This window comes from Leiobunum rupestre, chromosome 1 (assembly GCF_980474605.1).
Source record: "Leiobunum rupestre chromosome 1, qqLeiRupe1.1.hap1, whole genome shotgun sequence".
Classification (NCBI taxonomy): domain Eukaryota; kingdom Metazoa; phylum Arthropoda; class Arachnida; order Opiliones; family Sclerosomatidae; genus Leiobunum; species Leiobunum rupestre.
In genome coordinates this window covers 37,064,985-37,087,306 of record NC_143384.1, presented here as the reverse complement: position 1 = coordinate 37,087,306, position 22,322 = coordinate 37,064,985, and the positions used below count along the sequence as shown (strand labels likewise).

Sequence of the window (22,322 nt, the reverse complement as noted above, 5' to 3'; positions counted from 1 at the left end):
TACACGTATCGTGAACTTTGACCCGCTTTTTTCAAATTAATTTACCTATTTGACCATGACGAGCAAGAAACCGTGAAATATTTTGTTATACCTTTAAACAGACATGTATTTAACCAACATGAAACTATATTATTTCGTTATTTTTTTTATAATTTTATGTATATCGATAATAAACAGCGAAGATACTTGTAAATATGCCAAGCAATATGTTGAAAATGCTCAAGATTCGGAAAAAGTGAATGATGGAAATGAAAATACTGAAACTAAAACCGAGGAAAAAAACTGCGGCTGTGGTTCTTTATCCAGAGACAAAGACAAAACATTAAAGGAAACTGACACTGGGTTCTGTTCGAACGAACAATCTACGGATGGAGAATGTGCAAATGATGTTAAGGTTGAAGCAGTAAAAGAAGGAATGGTACTAATAACTGGTGGAGAATTTACAATGGGAACAGATAAGCCAATTTTTAAAGCAGATGGCGAATTCCCAGCTAGGCAAGTTACAATCTCAGATTTCTACATGGATGTCCATGAAGTTAGCAATAAAGATTTTCGGTCCTTCGTTCGAATGACTAACCACAAAACTGAGGTTCATTAATTTTAAGCGTTTACTTTCCCTCCAAAACTGAAATTTGAATTGAACGGTTTTAGGCTGAAACATTCAGGGATTCATTTGTACTAGAGAATCTCCTTAGTGATGAAACTAAACAAGGGATCTCAAAAGCTGTAGCTGGTGCACCATGGTGGTTACCAGTCAAAGGTGCCGATTGGATGCACCCGGAAGGACCCAATTCTGATATAGATTTAAGGTTCATTTTGATTGATGTTCACTAGATTTCTGATGTATTAAAGATCATAATTAATTTGAATAGAATGGACCATCCTGTCATCCATGTGTCTTGGAATGATGCAGTTGCTTACTGTAAATCATTGGGAAAAAGATTACCGACTGAGGCTGAATGGGAATATGCCTGTCGAGCTGGTCTCCAAGATCGGTAAATATATTCATATATTTCAAATAATGCTTATGGTGTTCTTTGTCTTATTAAATCTTATATATTTGGGGAAAAGCTTTAAAAATTTAAATAAATCAAAACATTTTTTTGGCAGTCTTCAGAATAGGTGTTTCCATAAAATACTGGTTCTTCCCGGTTTTTCCTACATCATTAGCTTAAGCTATTATAAAGATAAAAAGTGGGTGCTGAAATCGCAAGGAACCTTAGATTTAAGACTGAAAATCTATCATGTGAAGATATTAAAGATAATCTTGGGCACGTGACACCCAGAAAAACATTTTTATTTTATGGAAATGCCTATTAGTTTTCATAAATGTTAAAGTAAACTAAAACCTTCCATATCTTAGATTATTTCCATGGGGCAATAAATTAACACCAAATAATGAGCACAGAACTAATATTTGGCAAGGAGAATTCCCAAAACATGACACAGGAGAAGATGGCCATGCTGGAACTGCGCCTGTACTTTTATTTAATACTTAAGAATACCAATATAATTGTCCCATTGTTTAATAACTTGAATCCCAGGTTAATTCTTACCCACCAAACAAGTTTGGATTGAAAAATATAATTGGAAATGTATGGGAATGGACAAGCGACTGGTGGATCACTGAACATAAGCCAATTCCGTCAAAAAACCCTGTAATTATTTTTCTAATAATTATGGCTTAATGTTAATTACAATAATTAATTTTTGCTTTTAATTTAGACCGGACCCAAGACAGGAAAGGATAAAGTTAAAAAGGGTGGTTCTTATATGTGCCACGAGGTAAATATTCGGCAATTGATTTAGGTAATTAACCTTAATTGCTTTCCTTTTTTCTAGTCTTACTGTTACCGATACCGATGCGCTGCCCGAAGTCAAAATACCCCAGATACCTCTGCTGGAAACGTTGGCTTCCGATGTGTTGTGGATGTTTAACATTCCAATGATATTATGAAGTTTTTTTGTAATTTAACTGTAAAATGGGATATTTATTAAAAATATTTTTTTTTGAAATGTCGAGTAATCGCAAATTTTATACATTACATTGATAATTTATTAATTTTATAGAAAATTAGATATTAAATAAACTTAATCAAAAAGACAAAACCTGCCCTTAATTTTTTTTCATAGTTTAATATTTTGTCTTTCAAATGTCGCATCTATATTCAGAGTTAAATGTTTTTATCAAATGGCAAGAAGCTTCTGCAGTTGATGGAGCCACATTTGCAGTTTTTAGTTCCTATTTGTACATCATCTACCAAATTGCCACCATAATTGTAGGACAGCTCTGTGTTTCTAGGAATATCGCAGTTTGTGAAGAAACAAAGCCTAGGAATTGCATTAATGGCCCTTACTGGGATTGCAATTAGGTTCGGAGAACACGAATGGTTTATAAATCTTCCAACATTGCCTAAGACATTGGGGTCTATAATAGTTTCAGTAAAAGTCACCCCGTGTTCACGCAAAATATGAATATAGTTCGAATCAGTGTTTTTTTGGCATGCAAATCGTTTCAGAGCTTCTTCTTTATCTAATATAGCACATTTTTGTTTTTAAAACAGAAATTCAAGATAATAAAAATGAAACCTACCAATAATTTCTCCAGCGTACTCGCACACAAAAGTTCCTTTCTGCAAATATTCAATTGTGCGAACGCCAAAACCCCGTTGTTCAGTTTTAAACACACACAGTTGTTGGTTTAACCCAAATTGAACTAGACGATTGTGGCAATCCAAATTGCATGTGCAATTTGAACCACATTCAAGAACAGGTCTGGAGTTAATTTCATTGAACTGTTCTTCTACAAGGAGTGTGTCATGATATGCACAAGCACAAGGACATCTGCTTGAGCTACAATCATCTAAACAATTGCAGTTACCAAATCCACAGTCAAAATCATCCAAAATCGATCCAGGACCAGGTATATTGTATGGTACATACTGTAGTAAGGGTATATAATCTTAAGCTTTGCTATGAAAAGTGGTATTAAAATGAAATCTTACAGTCCAATATTTGGGGGGTGTCTCTTCATCTAAAGAATTCTCAAAACAAACTGGTTTCTTTTCTTTTCCCTCTGACAAATCAGCAATTTTTACTTTATTTTGATCGCACATTTTATTTTATTATGTGGCTAAAGTTTTAAGCCTCGGTAACCAAAACAAAAATTCAACACTCTGAAGCACGCGTAGACGTCACCCGTTTACCCGAAAATCAGTCTTAAATTTTTTTTAAATGGCATTCGGAAACTGAAACCACTACCGTGGAACAACGCAAGGCGTACAAGTGACTTTGTCCTTCATGAAGTACTCCAAGCAACCGAGGCAAACTTTGGATGCCGATTCGATTATACTATTTCTTCCTTCAATTTTGACGGGTTCAAAACGATCAAAATCCTTTACAATCGCTTTCTCAACGTCCATGATATCGATTCTACGAGGAGTCAAGGTGTCGTTAAATTTAGGCGGGATGATGACGTCATCCGGAGACGCAAAAATTAACTTCCTGCGCGCCGCTCCTCCGGGCCGAGGTCGAGTGGTCAAAGTGACGTCTTTATGGTCAATGGGAATTATTGGAACCCGTGAGACTGTGGCCACAACTGTGGTAAGGGTTAGTCCTCGCCGACGCGTGACAGCCGACGTAGAAGAAATGGACGTCACATTCGCGATTATGCCGCCAGATGGTTGTTGCTTCGAATTGCGCCGTGGTAAAGGCGGAGCTAGGCCCCGCGCTATGTTATTGGCGCGTCTTTTGGGTGTTTTTGCCACTGATTCCAAAAATATCTGATCGTTCACCTTGTATCGATTCTCTACGTTACTGCAATTTACCTGAAAATTTTTTCTGTTATGATAACAAATATTCGAAATGTGAATAACACAAATAACTTATTATTTACCTTGAACCAATGATCACAAATCAATCTATCTTGATCGAATAAAGTGTGATTGGGGCATAAATAGCTGAAAACTCTGCCCGAAGATTGGCACATGTGATAAACTTGACAGCGCGAATGTTCACTGGGGTCCGCATAGTATCCTGGGGATCTTCTCCAACACGAAAAATTTGTTTCTGGTATGTTGTTTAATAAGGGATACTAATTAAAATTAAAATTAATAATAATAATAATTTAAAAAATAAATATGAAATTGAAATTAGACATACTTTATCGCAATAAACTGTGAAGTGGAACGAAATAGCCAGAAATAAAACTAACTCAAAGGCTGTAAAATGTAATTATAATTAATTAATTTTAATTACTATAAGATCAATAATGTTATTCAAAAGTAATACCTTGCAGTAAATTAATCTTCATCTTGTAGCATTCCAGCTCTGACGTCTTTCGCTTTCTCTCACGCTCGTTGCCTCTGATACTCTGACCAGGGTTCCTGAAAGAGCTCTTCTCTAGTTTTCTCTATTGACCTTAATGTCCTCTTTCGTTCCTCCAACTTTAAAGGCACTATATTAATTTTAAAACTTTACGAGTTATTTTTGGCATTTTTTGAAACATTCGAACAGTAACAGAGAAGAACCGTTTCACATTTACACTAAAGCCCATTTTTTATTTACACTAAAACCAAGAATTTTAAATTTACACTAAAACGTACATTTTTAATTACAATAAAGCCAAGATTTTTAAAATTTACACTAAAGCCAAGATATTTAAAATTTACACTAAACTTCGAATTATAAAATTTTTAACTAAACATTTATACTAACTAATATTTTTAAGTTACATTAAACTGATATTTTTTTAATTTACACTAAACTGATAATTTTTTTAAATTTACACTAAACTGAGAATTTTAAAGTTTCACTAAACTTTGAGTTATTTTAATTTTTCGCTAAACTTGGAATTATTTTAAATTACACTACTCTTTGAATTATTTTACATTACACTAATCTTTGGATTATTTTACCTTACACTAAACTTTGAATTATTTTAAATTATACTAAACTTTGTAAATTATTTTAAATTACACTAAACTTTGAATTATTTTAATTTACACTAAACTTTGAATTATTATAAATTACGCTAAACTTGGAATTATTTTCATTTACACTAAACTGATAATTTTTCAAAATTACACTAAACACTATATCTACAATATATAATAAACACAAAATTTATTTAATTTACACTAAAAGCTGAATATACTTCTAGCAAGAAGTGTTAATTTGAATAAACAGACAATATTTTTTAAATCATCGATTATTAAAACTTAACAACGAAAGCAAAAATAACATGCCCCGGGTGAGGCTCGAACTCACGACCTTCAGATTATGAGACTGACGCGCTGCCTACTGCGCTACCGAGGCGGTTGTAATACTAGCTATACTGTTTTAACATAAAGACACTCTATCGATCTACGCAGAGAAAACCTTTTATCCAATAGGAACGAAGGCGCGAAAAACTCAAAAACGCGAGATCGAATCCCGCAACGAAACTAGTTCCAAACTAATTTTAAGATTTCGAAAGCTGCTCATCGTTCTTTTGGATAATTATTTATGACAATTGGAGTTTAAAATTATTCTAAAAACAGGAATTTTTAAAGACAATGGGTGAAACCATCAGGACCTAACAGGTTTAATATAACTGACTGGTCATAAAATTAAATAATGCTGAAATAAGACAAGAGGTAAAATTAACAAGCATAAATTACGGAAACGAAAATAAGAAAAGTTTTTATACTCTAACTGTAAACAATTATAATATGCAAATTTTGGAAAACAAAAAGTCTTATCCACTATTGAAATGCAAATTAACCATATACTACGAAACCTTTTTTTTAATTCTCAAATGGCTAAATAGACGTTAAGATCGCAAATTACGACAACAAAACGTGGAACACATCGAGCTTTTTAAGGCATTTACTAAGCCTAACGACTACTACGTCTACTCTTGTAAGATTTAAGAAATAGGAGATAATCTTTACGTATTCCATAGACGTATATCTTACGTTCTTAATATCTTACAGACTCATTTTTTCGTAGAACGAATCAATCTTTTTAAGGCATTTACTAAGCCTAACGACTTATGCTTCTACGTGAGGATTAAAAAATGCTTGATATATTTACGTATTTTCTAGACGTATATTTCAGTGTTCTTAACTTCTCTAGATATAATACGGCCAAAACTCTCGTTTTTCGAGTTCCGATGGGGGGAGGTTCTGTGTATAAAAAGATTATCTAGGATTACAATAGGGTTTTTTCTTTTAAAACTCGGCTTTGTATAGGACTTTTTAGAATCCGGAAAAAAATATCTTTTCCATTTCGACCTTTGACCCGATTAAAAACATTGGACGCGGGCTTAAAATAAAATTTCGAGTTTTTGTCATATTACCACTCGGAATTTCTACGTTGGTATTATCTAACAGTGAAGCTAATACGGGGAAATGGGAAAATAAACATTTATACAGCGTCGGGTTACTTATCGGGAAATATGTTTGATTTATGAGCAGCCTGAATACCGTTTGTTTATACCCAACTTTTTTGACCTATTTAGAAAAATAAAATTTATTAGTTTTCTTACAAAAAACAAACCGAAAAACAAGAATTTTCAGGTGGGTTTATTTTAAAGATATTTTGTAAAGTACTTAAATGAAATTTTGAATAATATAAAAATTTTACTGACGAAGAAAAAATAATTCCCCGCATATTTTAGAAAAATTCAAGGTCTAGTATATCACGATTAAATTATTTTAAAATACGTTATTTTATATAATACAATCGTAAAAGGTAAAAAACTGATGTCGGAAAATCCACCTCATAAGACATTTTTTATCTCAAAAACGATGAAAGGTAGAAATTAGAGATATTCCAGAAATGTAATAAATATATTTTGATCATCACAAAAGATTTTGAAAATAAATATTAAAACAAATAATTTGAACTAATAACTGAAAGTGATTAAACAAACACTTGAAATTTTTGCGTTTGAATATCATTAGTTTCCCGCTCAATAAAGGGTTGGAAAATTCTCTGAATCTGTTATCACGAGGTACGGAAGAGGATGAGCCAGGCCCGGACTGGCTCCTTTGGAGGCCCTGCCCCGACTGAATACGGGGCCCCCTTACCGGGAGGTGTGGGGGTATGATATAAAAATCGAAATGCTTATTTATAGGTCAACAAATAACGTTTAGAGTGTATTAGATTCTACGTACAGTCCCGATCAAACGTTTCTGGCCGTTTTCTCGAGACCATGATATTTTTTGCTTCACCCCAAATAGCGATATTATTTTAAATACTACTTTCACGCTTGCTTTGTTTCACTTAAAAATTAAATTAGGGTTAATTTTCATGTTTCCGTCATCACTATTTCTTCAATAAATTTACAACCACAAATCTGATTTGAAAAATGAAACCAGATTATGTTTCCGAATATTTTGACGCTTCGAACAAGCGTAGGCACGACATACTTTATATTTTTTTCATGACGTCATTTTGGAGGGGTTTGGCTATTTCCAGCTTTGCTCGCGCCCTAATTTTGGTAGGGCATTAATTTTCACCTATTTTAATTTCGTGAGGGTTTTATTTCATTGAAGCCCTCGTTCGGCTCTCTACCTAAAATAGAAACAAAATGGCTGCTAAGAGAAAACGGCCAGAAACTTTTATTTTGAACGTCAAACTCGTCTAAAGGACCTTTAGTAAAAATTTATTATAAGCAATTTGGGGCCCCCTTGAGCCGTGGGCCCTCGGCGATCGCCGACCAGTTGACCTGGTCAGTCCGGACCTGGGAGGAGCTAGATAGATTTTTCAAACACCAGTGTGACCCTTTAACCATTGTTGCGTTCGGTCTACTAATTATCAAACCAAAATGTTATTAAGTAATTAACTATTGGCAAAACCCATAATCTAGAAATTGGAATATATTTTCCAGAATGGGTAAAATATAGTAATTACATTTTCTCCATTTAAATATACCTGTATAACTAACATTTGTCTAATTACTTTTAATTTATCCTTCAAATAACAATATTATAACAACAACCACCTCAGTTTGACCCGAGTTTCACCGGCATTAAATACAGTTCACGAACCATTGAACTACATACAAAAAACTTGACTCGTCCATAAAAAGATAATAATTCACAAAACCCATTGTCACGGATAAAAATAATTACGATTCTTACCTCGAACGGGCGATGGGAAATCGCAAAACCCACAAGATCACCTCCGCGAGAAGAATTCGTAAAATAATCGAAACCGAATTTAATCCTCTATTCCGGTTTGCCAGTAATTTTAAACAAAAAACAATGGGCAATAGCCAAATTGACTCGCTAGAGGCGACGGTGGACCACGAATTTCCGAAGGACGTTTTTGGGCGCCTTGCTTTTAGCGTTTTATTATTGTACGATAGGTTTCTGTCAGACCTAGATCTATATTACACAGTTACTTTTTCGCGTTCCCCCGGTAACCCGTTTCCAAAACTAGTTTGTATTTTTTACTCGGAAAAATTAATGTTGCTATTATTAATATTTAGTTCAGACGGATCCTGGATTCGAGGGTTGGCTTTTTTTTAGAGTATCATCAATTGTACTCGGGTGGAATGACTAGGCTAAGACGATCCGCGGCCACCATGGTGACATCTAGGAGCAACAAACACAGTACCCCACACAAGCAGAACGCAACCCGTCATAAGTCGTGCATTTTCTCGCGTACATTTTTCATTGGTTAGACGCTTTAGCGCCTGCTGCCGTCGGAAGGGGAAAATTCGGAAATTGTCTTCCCCCCGCCCGTAAAACGTTCAGCGTAAAGGCTCGTCCAATGAAATTTGTACACAACACTGCGTTAGCGTGTTTTTAACACGTAGGTGGTCTTATTTGACAAGTCACCCGCGTTTCAATCACGTTGGAAGACGTCAGTTTTAAAGGGGAACGGCCAAGCTTTTCCAAATATGGCCTTATTTCCGTATCAAAAGTTTAACAAGACGTTCAATATACTAACACGTACCTTATTTTGTCTTGAAAAATTATTTTTTGGCCTAAAAAGTTGAAACGCAAAATAACGCCAAGTATTTGGGTTTGAATTTTCGCTGCCATCTTAAGGTGTATCGCCAACGCCAGCAGCACCTTAGTGACCGATTTGCGAACTATCCTCACTTTAAAAATCGCGCAATTTAGGCTTAGGTCTCTTATAACTGGAACGCCCCGCGCGTGCAAAACATATTTTTGGCGTCTTCAGCAGCGCGCGCTTTTACGTTGTTTTTCTGTCTCATCGATTTCTCACCAGGTGTCACGGCGGACGCGCGCTTTTCAATTTCCCGAAATTTCTTTATTTTATTAAAAATTAACCACAATATTTTTTATGCGATTTTCGCCATAAATTTTAGTTTTTAACGGGCTATAGGGCTATCTAACTGGTTAAAGCTTGACCGTTCCCCTTTAAGAAACCATTCAGATACCTGGCTGATTTCCTTTTCTTTTAAGGGGAGGAGTATAATGGTAGACTGTGGATTCAGGGCCGTTTTATCCTTTTCGTAGGCCTTAGGCAAAAATCTCTCATTTACCGACTTTTCGGACCTTCGTAGGCCCTATTATATGGAATCGTAGGCCCTAATGTCTCGTAAAATTTTCATAGGCCCTAGGCACTTTGCCTAGTCTTCATAGGCCCTAGGCACTTTGCCTAGTCTGCCTTATGGATAAGGCGGCCCTGGGTGGATTAGGGAAAACCGCAAAAAATCGGCTCTACCCATAGAGATAGAAAAAAAATAGAGGGAAGATTACCGCGTTAAGGCACCCCCGTTTTTGACCGGGAAAATTCATCCCCCCCCCCGCGCATGTATGAAAGCGGAGTTGGGCAGAGTTTGCAACGCCATCTATCCTTCCTTTGTTTACATCAAATGACAGTTGATGTTCTAAAAGGCATAATGTATTTCATTTCACCGCGCGTCGATGGCGCCACGTAATCTGCCCATCTCATGGCTTCCTACATTGGCGAAAAGAGGGTCGGAACTCGCGGTCCACTTCGCCAGATACAATAGTGCCTCTATTTCTTTTCTATTTCTATGGCTTTACCTAATCACTCTCCACAAATATAAATAAATAACATTCTTGACATCATTAAAGATGGGCGGATTTCACTAACCGCAAAATCTGCTACGTTATGTCGTGTACTTTGTAATAGCTCTTTATATAAAATACGAGAGGTCACGTGATTACGTTAGATTCATCGTGCAGTTAAAATTATAGCATCTTCCATTTGACTGCTCTCGAACCCTCTAGATCGCTCTGATCAATATTTTATATTCCATTTGCGTGCTCGGATTTGCTCCGATCGCGTTTCGCGTGTTCCATTTTACTCTAATCGATAGGGGCGAGATCTATGACGTCAGAGACAGATACGGAGCGAATCTTGAGCAATCAAATGGAAAACGCTATTAGAGAGCGCGCGCATATTTTGGTTTTTGTTGAGCTCGCGCGAAAACGCACGAGACCCTCTACACGGAAGTATTAGGAAGCGCGCGCTCCAAAAAATAACACTTTTTATACATGTATGCGTATATATTATTTTAGAAAAAGAGCTATTGATTAGGGGAGAGCCAAATATTTTGATTCTTGATTTATCGGGACCGAGAATTTGAGCAAGGATCGTATATGTTAGAAGGATCAGCTAGGCTAATACTCAAGGCACCACCTTAGGCCTAAGTCAACAAGCGACTTTTAAAGCCATGAATTCAGGTGGCCGGGATATGAGGCAAGGGACCAAAAATGGCAGCGCCGTCGGTGGGTCATGCGCGATAGAGAATCCGTTTTTAGATTCCGTCAAGGACAAAACATGTAGGAAGCACCGCCAAAATTTGTCCTAGAGGGAATAGAAACAAGACGTCCCACGTTTAGAGGCCCCCTTAATATCGACGGCGCTGCCGGCGTTTCGAAAACCCGGGCTGGCCGGAGGGCTACCTATCCTTGATTTGAGGGACATCCTACAAGCATTAATCGAACGATATAATAATTTTTGGTTTGGTTTAATTTTTGACGTGCCCTCGTTTGAGAATTTTTTTTGCCTGCAATTTTTATATTTAGTCATTGACCGAACGAGCTAATCGAGCGAGCACTATTAGTTAGTGCACTCAAAAGTAGTGCACTCCAAACCTTAATTTTGTGTGTTTTGTTCTGACCATAGAAATAGAAATAAGACTAGAAAACGGGCAAGCTAGAAGGCTGCCATGAGAGTGGAATCGCTACTAATCCACGCAGGAGTGCGCCATCTAATAAAAAAAAAATAAACTTAATTTTTTTTAAATAGATGGCGTGTTCCCACAAAGAATACTGGCGATTCCACAATCTAAATCCTGCTAGTTCTAGTCTTATTTCTATTTCTAGGGTTCGGACGCGATAACTAAAGCTAGTTTCAATAACCGCCCCGCCATCTATTGGATTTAAAAATTAACTATTAGAATTTAACAATTTTTGAGAAAACTGACCTGACGTCATAGGTCACCGAGGTCAAGCTGAGATACGAGTACCGGTCAATTCTCGTCCGCTTTTTCGTCTAACTGCGCATGTGTCAGATAAAATTAAAACTCTTTTTATAACGTAACGCGGCCTTCTTGTTTTAATGTGGCTCCTACGTCACAAGTCACTTACTTTTATAAGTTTACGAGCGCGCTCTACAATATAGGTTTTTCTAGCGCGTGTGCAAATCGAGCGTGCTATGGCTATAACTAGACAGTGAGTGTCTTGTGACGTAAGAGCAACATTTTAACAAGTTGGGCAAGATCACTTTTTTTTATAAAATCAACTATTCTATAATATACTTTTTGAAAAACTTTAAATAGAACAGTTGTGCACAGAGACAACTTTAAAATATTCTGATTTGTAAAAAACATTTTTTTCTTGCCATTTGGATAAGATTAAGGTGTAGTATCTCTTTCCAAGCACAAAATAGATGACTTCAAATAAAATATTTTCGCATCAGCAGTCAAATATTAATCGCCACGCTAAACTGCGACGAATCTGGCTATAGACTCGGTCTCGCTAATGACTCTCACTAAAAAAAAATAATATGAAAAATAGGAAGTGTTCGCATGGTGTTCGAACTTCGAAGCCCCCCAAATTTGGAAAAATTAAGCTCCTCAAACTCAAAATGGTATGAAGATCTTTGTAGCTACCCAATAATTAAAAGAAGCTGTAAAACCAGCATTTTAAAGTCTTCCAAGGGTACTCTCTCCAGTTGGTCTAAAATAGGAATATAAATGACCCGTATCAAAAGTAAATAGGGGGAGAAAGTCTATCACTGCCTTCTGATTTTACCTTCCACCATGCTTGACACCCTTTTTAAAGAGCTAGTGATCACGTGATATTTCTAACCAATAAGGATAGCACATTACGCACGAAGTAGTGCATTTGTGGTATAATTCCGGTCCGCGATCAAGATGAAAATATTGAATTTTATTCCCTGGCAACCATGTCACCGCCTCTCGATTTCAAATAGTCTCTCTGTCAAATGCTGACCATTATTTCCTTCGATAACGGTTGATTTGAATTAATAATTACTATGTCAATTGTAAAATAAACAAAAAAGCTCGTAACTATAGCTATTATTTCAGTTAAACTTGCAAATTGTTAGGCCTTAACATCGTAGATTTATCAATTAGTCCCGATCTCTGCTCTTAGATGGCGCCACGCCCTCCATGATTTAAGTGAGCGTTATTCTAGTTACGGTCTATTTCTTTTCAAAAGTCGTGTTATTATTTTTAAAATGTCGCATTTTAGTTTCTATCATATATCTACTTTATTTAGGAACTAAATTAACCAAATTATCGAAAGCAAAAGTATATTATTCACTTATTTTCTAGAGAACTATTTTTCATCGTAGCGGAGTACAACCGATATCTTTGTGTCCCTGTAAAGAGGCGAGGGGGGAGTCATTTCCGAAGACCAAAAATTTTACCCCTCAAATAAGACGTCGTGCGGTTGGACCCAAGTGTCAGACTTTCTCCCCCTATTTACTTTTGCCCGTATCCATCCTCCTAGGTCTAAACTAAACTTCTCAGCATTTCAAAAGCGGCAAAGCTATCGCGTGAGAATAACAGCAACACTCTCGCCATCTACGACGTTTTATCCGCGAAAGAACCTTGGGAATATTGACGTCCAGGACCATCCAATCAGGGAGAAGCCAGACTCGTAGTCTCCGAGAGAGAGCGTCATATTTGAGGTCGCTGTCCCCCTTGCCAAAAAATCTTCTCTCGCGAACTGCGTCGAACATGCTGAGAGATTAATTGTCTATATTACGAGTAATTAAGAAGCCACGAAAATGACTCTGGATACTTTTCATAGCGATTTGCTGCGGCTGGCCCAAGAAAATAAGATCGACCAGTTCAAGGCTTTGGCCGAGAAAAGTCAAGATAACGGGATATCATGGAACGACGTTTGTCATCCCAAGAGCCAGGATACCATCATACATGTTGCAGCGCGGGGTGGGGCTATTGATATTTTCAAGTAAGTAGGCCTCGGCTAGAACTCTAAATCCCGTCACTTGCCACCAATTAGACTCGCGAGGGATTCGCTTTCTTGGCACCGATTTCGATTCCCCAGAGTCGTAAACGTGATTCCGTTTCTATTTCAGGCTGATTAAAGAAGATAACAATAACCAAATAAACTTTGAGCAAGCTAATTTCGACGGTAAACGACCGCTCCACGAAGCCGCTCAAGCTGGCCAGCTGGAATGTGTCAAATACCTCTTAGCCCAAAATGTCAAGGTGGATAGTTTAAAAAGGGCCGATTGGACACCCTTGATGCTAGCATGCACAAAAAATAACTTAAAGGTCATCAAGGCACTGATAGATGCCGGAGCGGACCCGGCATTGCATAATAAAGATGGATGGAATTCCTTTCATCTCGCTTGCAGGTACATATATTTTTCAATACTTTCCTCATTAGCTTAATTTGGCTAAATTAAAATTAAGTCTATCTCTAAGTGATAGTATAACCCTCGAAGGTATTTCACCTAGTGCCCCTATAACATTTAAAGGTACTTTTGCTGGCACCCATTTAGTATTTAAAGGTACTTTTGCTGCCATCCACTTTATATTTAAAGGTACTTCTGCTGGTGGCCCCTAGCAGTTAAGAGAACTCTATTCTAGCACCTTGTTGAGTACACCTCTAAGAGTTGAACTTTCTATAAATGTCAGGTTTCCCTTAAGTAATAAAACAATAAACCTTAAGAGTGTGTTAGAAACTTACACGTCAAAAAAAATTGTTCAATCCATTAATAACAAAAACATTTGCATTACCAATGAAGATATTCCCTATACGGTTGAAGTGCCAAGTATGATTTTTTAGTAGAAAACATACTAAATCTATTATAATTTTAAAGCACTTAACTTATAACCTAGAAAAACTGCAAACTCCCATGTTATATAGATGAGGGTATCCCTATTTTACAGTCGGGGGTACCTGTAAATACCCCTATTTTACAGTCGGGGGTACCTGTAAATACCCCTATTTTACAGTCGGGGGTACCTGTAAATACCCCTATTTTACAGTCGGGGGTACCTGTAAATACCCCTATTTTTAAAGATACCCTCGGCCAGGGTTGGAAAAAAGCCGGCTTTTTTGAAAAAATCCAGACCAGTGGTTTTAATTGGCTATAACCGGTTTTTTTCGGTTATAACCGGCTAAAATATAAACAGTGCCTTTTACATATGTAAGTAGAAATTGTCTGCCTATAACCGGTTTTAACCATGTGGTTATAACCGGTATGGCTGGTTCTATGCCAACCCTGCCCTCGGCTGTATAATAGTGGTATTTAAAGATACCCTCGGCTGTATAACCGGGGTATCTTTAAATACCCCTGTTATACAGCCGAGGGTATCTTTAAATACCCCTATTTTTACAGCCAAGGGTACCTTTAAATGCCCCTATTTTTACAGCCGAGGTTACCTTTAAATACCCCTATTTTACAGTCAAGGGTACCTTTAAATACCCCTTTTGTACATCCGAGGGTATCTTTAAATACCCCTATTTTACAGTCGGGGGTACCTTTATATACGCCTATTTTACAGTCGGGGGTACCTTTAAATACCACTATTATTCTGCCGAGGGTACCTCTAAATACTACTATCATACAGCCGAGGGTACCTTTAAATACCCCTATTATACTGCCGAGGGTACCTTTAAATACCCAAGGGGTTGGTCACTCCGCGAACTCGGTGTACACTGTCGTACCTCTGACTGTGCTAATAACAGTTCGTGAACTCTTAAAAATCCGTACCTTTAACAGTACTAAGTACCCGAACTCGGTGGTACAGGTCATCCGAGATTGACTTACCCCTCGTAAATACCCCTATTTTTACCGCCGAGGGTATCTTTAAATACCCCTATTTTTACCGCCGAGGGTCGCTTTGAATACCCCTACTTTTACCGCCGAGGGTATCTTTGAATACCCCTATTTTTACCGCCGAGGGTATCTTTGAATACCCCTATTTTTACCGCCGAGGGTCGCTTTGAATACCCCTATTTTTACCGCCGAGGGTATCTTTGAATACCCCTATTTTTACCGCCGAGGGTATCTTTGAATACCCCTATTTTTACCGCCGAGGGTATCTTTGAATACCCCTATTTTTACCGCCGAGGGTATCTTTGAATACCCCTATTTTTACCGCCGAGGGTATCTTTGAATACCCCTATTTTTACCGCCGAGGGTATCTTTGAATACCCCTATTTTTACCGCCGAGGGTATCTTTGAATACCCCTATTTTTACCGCCGAGGGTATCTTTGAATACCCCTATTTTTACCGCCGAGGGTATCTTTGAATACCCCTATTTTTACCGCCGAGGGTATCTTTGAATACCCCTATTTTTACCGCCGAGGGTATCTTTAAATACCCCTATTTTTACCGCCGAGGGTATCTTTAAATACCCCTATTTTTACCGCCGAGGGTATCTTTAAATACCCCTATTTTTACCGCCGAGGGTATCTTTAAATACCCCTATTTTTACCGCCGAGGGTATCTTTAAATACCCCTATTTTTACCGCCGAGGGTATCTTTAAATACCCCTATTTTTACCGCCGAGGGTATCTTTAAATACCCATATTTTTACCGCCGAGGGTATCTTTAAATACCCCTATTTTTACCGCCGAGGGTATCTTTAAATACCCCTATTTTTACCGCCGAGGGTATCTTTAAATACCCCTATTTTTACCGCCGAGGGTATCTTTAAATACCCCTATTTTTACCGCCGAGGGTATCTTTAAGTACTCCTATTTTTACCGCCGAGGGTCGCTTTGAATACCCCTACTTTTACCGCCGAGGGTATCTTTAAGTACCCCTATTTTTACCGCCGAGGGTATCTTTAAATAACCCTATTTTTACAGCCGAGGGTATCTTTAAATACCCCTATTTTTACAGCCGAGGGTATCTTTAAATACCCCTATTTTTACAGCCGAGGGTATCTTTAAATACCCCTATTTTTACCGCCGAGGGTATCTTTAAATACCCCTATTTTTACCGCCGAGGGTATCTTTAAATACCCCTATTTTTACCGCCGAGGGTATCTTTAAATACCCCTATTTTTACCGCCGAGGGTATCTTTAAATACCCCTATTTTTACCGCCGAGGGTATCTTTAAATACCCCTATTTTTACCGCCGAGGGTATCTTTAAATACCCCTATTTTTACCGCCGAGGGTATCTTTAAGTACTCCTATTTTTACCGCCGAGGGTCGCTTTGAATACCCCTACTTTTACCGCCGAGGGTATCTTTAAGTACCCCTATTTTTACCGCCGAGGGTATCTTTAAATAACCCTATTTTTACCGCCGAGGGTATCTTTAAATACCCCTATTTTTACAGCCGAGGGTATCTTTAAATACCCCTATTTTTACAGCCGAGGGTATCTTTAAATACCCCTATTTTTACAGCCGAGGGTATCTTTAAATACCCCTATTTTTACAGCCGAGGGTATCTTTAAATACCCCTATTTTTACAGCCGAGGGTATCTTTAAATACCCCTATTTTTACAGCCGAGGGTATCTTTAAATACCCCTATTTTTACAGCCGAGGGTATCTTTAAATACCCCTATTTTTACAGCCGAGGGTATCTTTAAATACCCCTATTTTTACAGCCGAGGGTATCTTTAAATACCCCTATTTTTACAGCCGAGGGTATCTTTAAATACCCCTATTTTTACAGCCGAGGGTATCTTTAAATACCCCTATTTTTACAGCCGAGGGTATCTTTAAATACCCCTATTTTTTACCGCCGAGGGTATCTTTAAATACCCCTATTTTTTACCGCCGAGGGTATCTTTAAATACCCCTATTTTTACCGCCGAGGGTATCTTTAAATACCCCTATTTTTACCGCCGAGGGTATCTTTAAATACCCCTATTTTTACCGCCGAGGGTATCTTTAAATACCCCTATTTTTACCGCCGAGGGTATCTTTAAATACCCCTATTTTTACCGCCGAGGGTATCTTTAAATACCCCTATTTTTACCGCCGAGGGTATCTTTAAGTACCCCTATTTTTACCGCCGAGGGTATCTTTAAGTACCCCTATTTTTTACCGCCGAGGGTATCTTTAAATACCCCTATTTTTTACCGCCGAGGGTATCTTAAAATACCCCTATTTTTTACCGCCGAGGGTATCTTTAAATACCCCTATTTTTTACCGCCGAGGGTATCTTTAAATACCCCTATCTTTACCGCCGAGGGTATCTTTAAATACCCCTATCTTTACCGCCGAGGGTACCTTTAAATATTCCTATCATACAGCCATGGGCACTTTTAAATACCACTTTTATACAGCCGATACCGAGAGTACATTTAAATACGCCTAATTTACCCTAAAATATTGTTTATAGTTTCCTATAGTCAAGGATGAATATAAACATATACCTAATAAAGAATAAGCAATTGTGAATTTTCAGAGAGGGTCACACAGATATTGTAACCTATTTGCTCGATCTGAATAAAAATCTATGGCAGACAGTAAGCAAAAATGGCCGAACTCCCTTACACACGGCCTGTCTTCACAAAAGAGTCGAAACAGTTGGAATACTATTAACACGAACAGAAATCGACCGTGACGCGCAAGACAACTGTGGCACCACTGCATTCATGGACGCAGCTAGGTCTGGTAACACCGAAATTATCACCATGCTCCACAAAAAATTTAATGTACGTTACCCAACCACTGGAAGTAATGAATTTAGCCCAAATCTCTTTTAATTATAAATTAATTTCCCAAGCAGGTGGATGTGTCTAAAAAGGATGTTATGGGCCGAAACTGTCTCCATATAGCAGCACAGGCTGGAGCTTGCAAAAACATCGAATACATAATTATGAACAAACTAGTTGACAAGAATGCTACCTCCGAATGCGGTCACACTGCCCTTCACTTAGCCGCAAAGGTAAAATACTAAAATTGCATATTCATAAAATTATTCATACACGGAATACCTTATTATAAGTATTTTAACACCTACGTAACATAAAAATTTTAGGAAAATCAAAAGGAAGCTGTAGAAATTCTGCTAACTATGGGTGCCGATATACGTATAAAAGATTTCAAAGGCAGACGAGGTAAATAATTAATTCCTGATAATATTGTTGCAATTTTATTTGATTGCACAAGTTTTAAAATTTTTGGAACTGGTTAATATTAGTTATTTTGGATCTAGATAGAAATATGATGATTTTGATTTTTGTTAAATACATGATTTTTTGATTGGGTATCATAGTTGGAATTTATTGGGGTATTGAGTGATTCCATGACAGATGGGCAACCTTACATATTTTAGAGCACTAACAAGAAAATGCAAAAATCCCAAAATATTATTTTAAGAAGTATCTGGGAAATCAAAAATAATATAATTTAATGAGCTGTTACGTGCTAAGTTCAAATGTTAAATATTTTAAAGTTGATTTAGAGGGTCAAATGTTGAAGCCAATGTGTTTTTGGAAAACAGATGAGAAGTACTTTTAAAAGAAATTAAAACCAGTTTTGTAATTCTAAAATCAAAGTATTACTAAAATTATATTACCTTACTTAGTTTTAGGGGTCAAGCATTTTTACCTTTTTCTTCAATTTTTCAAAGTTTAATATCTTTAAAACCATTTATCGGACATTAGAAATCAGTTTTTTTGCATAAAATAAGTCCTTAGATCGAATGTTAATAAAATGTAAGGGTTGACACTGTGAATATTTGTCATAGAATGACCCTATTTATAGTAACTTCCCAGGCACTCTTTCTAAACTTAACCTTGGAACATCTACACTTAAGAAATGCCAGGCAGATGGTTTTTTTTAATAAATTTACATGGTGGGTTTTCTATATCCATCGTTGAATTTTAAGAGACTTACCCTTTGTTCCTTTAATATTTTAGCATTTGACATCGCAGTTGCTGCTGAGCACTACCAATGCGGGCTTTTGCTCAAGGAGGCTGAAAAATATTATAATAAGTAAATCATTATTATAGCCGGCAGCATTCGCAAAACTAAAGTTACCCTGGTTGTCGCCCCCTGCCTCACTCTGCGCACGAGCACGATTTTTAATTTGAATTTAAAACCGCTTTCTAAAGCTTAAGAAATATAATTAGCTAAAGCGCGATTAATTTTATTTAAAAAAAATACGAATAAGTGATATGGTTAAAAGGAAACAAATTATCAAATCTAATTTTCTAAATTCATTTTTGACCCAGTCATGTTGCCCAATATAATTTTAAAATTTTCACGATATCGTAAGCAACAATTAGCAAAAGAGAGAGCATTTAAACTAATGTACTTAGGATGTGAATTTTATTTGTGGTTTAAAGCGTTTAAAATTTTTTTCCGAAAGCTAATTAATTACAATTGGGTGTGTGAGACCAAATTGGATGGAATCTTTTATTGAAAAAGAGTCGTGTTAATGCGCATCCTGGATACGATAGTTGTAATACTTCATGCTCTAACACAATGCAAAAGCACTATAAAACCTATTTTCGCCTCTCGACTAATAAAATACTCAAAATAAAAACTATTTTTGATTTCTAATTGAAATGAAAAGAAAAAAAATTAAATACAAACTACGTACTTTAATTGTGCCTTAAAAAAAATTCACAGCGTGGTAAAAACGTTAGCGTTTATGGAAAAAAGATAATTTATGTTTAACGTAGTTGAAAATAGCACAATTATCCAAAATGTTCATTTTATGGTGACTAACATAAATGGCAGCTTATAATTTAAATGTACAAAAAAAATGTGTAAATATGTTTTGTTTTAAAGAAGTCTCTGCATTTTATTGCACGTTTCATCACTTGATGAACTTAGATTAATTGCCTAACTATTGAATCTAATTGTTTGAGGCTAGTCATTATGCATTTGGTTCATCAGTTACGTATCTCTAGTCTAGATTGTAATGTAGACGAATAATTAGTAACTTTTGAATATATCTTCCATTTGTGAGAAAAAAAAATTGTAATTTCAAGACTTTTTTGGGAGCTTATTAGTTTTAAAACCAGGGAACACTTTACTCAATTTAAAAAAGTTAAGTTTAATTTATCAACTGGTAGAGGCAATTGAGTTTTTTAACAAAGGGGCATTCATATTTCTCCTCCCATAGACACAATTTTAATTTCAAGTACGATGGATATTGAATACCCCAAAATTAGGCAGTGTTCGCTATTGTTTAGCCATAATCTCATTAAAGCTTAACCTCACTTCCACAACAATAAGTGGCTGTCATCATAATGAAATAAGTAAAAACGTATAATTTGACTAAAAAGATGTTTTGCTAATTTTTTATTAGAAACTAACTGCTAAACCATTTGTGAAAATTGAAATTTCAACCAAAATAGTTAAACTTATAAATGGCTGTATTTAACCAAAAGGGTATGGGTAAAAAAAAATTTATATGGAAAAATAATAAAGTTCAGTGAGTAACACTAACCCAAAATATGAAATAACCTCTACCATTTGAAATTATAGATATTAATAATGTGTAACTGGCAAAAAGTGGTTGTATTTCACAAAACTTTACGCTAGTTTTAATTTGTGGTAGCTAATTGTTTCAGAAATTGAGATAAAAATTACAAACTTGGTATGAGTACTAAAATGAAAATTAAAAGTTAATTTCTTTGCATTGCCATTTCTTGCCTGTGGTCTATTAAATTAGACAAACGTAATTGACATTTGGTGTATTTAAGCTCTAAATTAGCATTAATTGCCAATAATTAACTTGAGTAAAGCTTTCTAGGGATTGAAAAAAAAGAGGTCATAGACAAAATGTTTTGAATGTGATAATGTTTTTGATTTAGGCAACTAGGCATAATGTTCGAAAAATTGAAAAATCGAATATCTGTTGTAAGTTTTTTGCCATTTTTAGATGTTTTTTTTTCTATTGTAAATGTATATCTGATTTAAATTTATAATAGCGACTTTTACGGATCTGAGTAGTTTTAAGAGTTTTATTTTCTATTAGCGTAATTTAGTAATTTTCACTAAGCTATTTATGGATTGTAACGCTTAGCGAAAAACGCTTGTTGAAAAAAATAATGAAGAAACTGTCCTTTGCTGTGACGATTAAGGAAATAAAACTGAAAAGTTTCTGTAGTTTATTTCTTTTATGCTTTTATAAAAGAACCGTAACCCTCAGACCGACGTAACCCTCAGCACTCGGTCCGTCCCAAAATTCAATAAGAAGAAGATGGAGATAAAACAACCATACATACAAATCACAAACTCAACACTCACAACCGCCATAAAACAAACTCAACATTCCCACACTACACATAAACATCACAATAACCAAATTTCCAATAAAACTGAGTTGAAACCGTCGCGACGGTGAGCGTTAACGAAAAAACAAGTCAGCCCAGGCCGTAATATTAGTTCCACATCAGTGTATTCGAGTGGGCAAACCCATACACCCTTAGTAGACACAGGTAGGCAAACTAATACAAACGCTGTTGATGCTACGTGATTTCTTATCGTTGGATATATAAATTGCCACCCTAAGTGAAAGGGTGGATGCCGCCCACCATCAGGAGACCGGGTGGGAAAACTGATATAAAAGCTTTTGAGCCCATGTGATTTCCAATTGTTTGATATATAATTTACCATCATATGTTAAAGAGTGGCCACCGCCCACCCTCAGGATACGCGGGTGGGCAAACCAATACAAAAGCTGTTGAGGCCATGTGATTTCCTATCGTTAGATATATAAAATTCCATCCTAAGTTAAAGGATTAAAACTTGGGCGCCACCCACCCTCAGGATACGTGGGTGGACAAAGCAATACAAAAGCTGTTGAGCCCATGTGATTTCCTATCGTTTGATATATAATTTACCATCCTATTTTAAAGAGTAGCCACCGCCCACCCTCAGGATACCCGGGTGGGC

General features: G+C 36.5%; 4 protein-coding genes and 1 non-coding gene across 11 annotated transcripts; 2 read left to right on the top strand and 3 right to left on the bottom strand.

The window, feature by feature from the left end:
* Window positions 1-49: 49 nt before the first annotated feature.
* On the top strand, window positions 50-2,016 carry LOC149962271 (formylglycine-generating enzyme). The gene is made up of 7 exons (XM_090179398.1): window positions 50-589; window positions 652-809; window positions 873-995; window positions 1,364-1,478; window positions 1,545-1,658; window positions 1,726-1,785; window positions 1,843-2,016. Exons 1-7 carry the CDS (start codon window positions 104-106, stop codon window positions 1,936-1,938), a joined length of 1,152 nt encoding a protein of 383 aa, XP_090035524.1. The 5' UTR covers window positions 50-103; the 3' UTR covers window positions 1,939-2,016.
* A 99-nt stretch (window positions 2,017-2,115) lies between these two features.
* LOC149962270 (histone-lysine N-methyltransferase SETMAR-like) lies at window positions 2,116-3,250 on the bottom strand. 2 transcript variants are annotated; one of them, XM_090179451.1, is made up of 3 exons: window positions 3,006-3,250; window positions 2,594-2,942; window positions 2,116-2,533 (listed from the first exon to the last, which is right to left on the bottom strand). In XM_090179451.1, the coding sequence occupies exons 1-3, from the start codon at window positions 3,114-3,116 to the stop codon at window positions 2,175-2,177; spliced, it is 819 nt and encodes a 272-aa protein (XP_090035577.1). In that variant the 5' UTR covers window positions 3,117-3,250; the 3' UTR covers window positions 2,116-2,174. The 2 variants fall into 2 exon arrangements, with proteins under 2 accessions (XP_090035577.1, XP_090035581.1); XM_090179455.1 differs by having other exon boundaries at window positions 2,618-2,942.
* A 2-nt stretch (window positions 3,251-3,252) lies between these two features.
* LOC149962268 (uncharacterized) lies at window positions 3,253-19,383 on the bottom strand. Of its 5 annotated transcripts, none has more exons than XM_090179436.1 (5): window positions 19,308-19,383; window positions 4,291-4,445; window positions 4,162-4,220; window positions 3,896-4,093; window positions 3,253-3,827 (listed from the first exon to the last, which is right to left on the bottom strand). In XM_090179436.1, the coding sequence occupies exons 2-5, from the start codon at window positions 4,310-4,312 to the stop codon at window positions 3,258-3,260; spliced, it is 849 nt and encodes a 282-aa protein (XP_090035562.1). In that variant the 5' UTR covers window positions 4,313-4,445; window positions 19,308-19,383; the 3' UTR covers window positions 3,253-3,257. The 5 variants fall into 5 exon arrangements, with proteins under 5 accessions (XP_090035562.1, XP_090035553.1, XP_090035546.1 ...); XM_090179427.1 differs by lacking the exon at window positions 19,308-19,383 and adding an exon at window positions 11,423-11,481 and having other exon boundaries at window positions 4,291-4,456; XM_090179420.1 differs by lacking the exon at window positions 19,308-19,383 and adding an exon at window positions 8,950-8,995 and having other exon boundaries at window positions 4,291-4,456.
* On the bottom strand, window positions 5,244-5,316 carry TRNAM-CAU (transfer RNA methionine (anticodon CAU)). Its single transcript has one exon. It is a non-coding gene; the product is annotated as a tRNA-Met (tRNA).
* On the top strand, window positions 13,033-21,527 carry LOC149962267 (ankyrin repeat domain-containing protein 16-like). Of its 2 annotated transcripts, none has more exons than XM_090179413.1 (6): window positions 13,033-13,439; window positions 13,567-13,848; window positions 17,872-18,121; window positions 18,196-18,354; window positions 18,448-18,526; window positions 19,331-21,527. In XM_090179413.1, the coding sequence occupies exons 1-6, from the start codon at window positions 13,255-13,257 to the stop codon at window positions 19,408-19,410; spliced, it is 1,035 nt and encodes a 344-aa protein (XP_090035539.1). In that variant the 5' UTR covers window positions 13,033-13,254; the 3' UTR covers window positions 19,411-21,527. The 2 variants fall into 2 exon arrangements, with proteins under 2 accessions (XP_090035539.1, XP_090035533.1); XM_090179407.1 differs by having other exon boundaries at window positions 13,034-13,439; window positions 18,193-18,354.
* The last annotated feature ends 795 nt before the right edge of the window (window positions 21,528-22,322 follow it).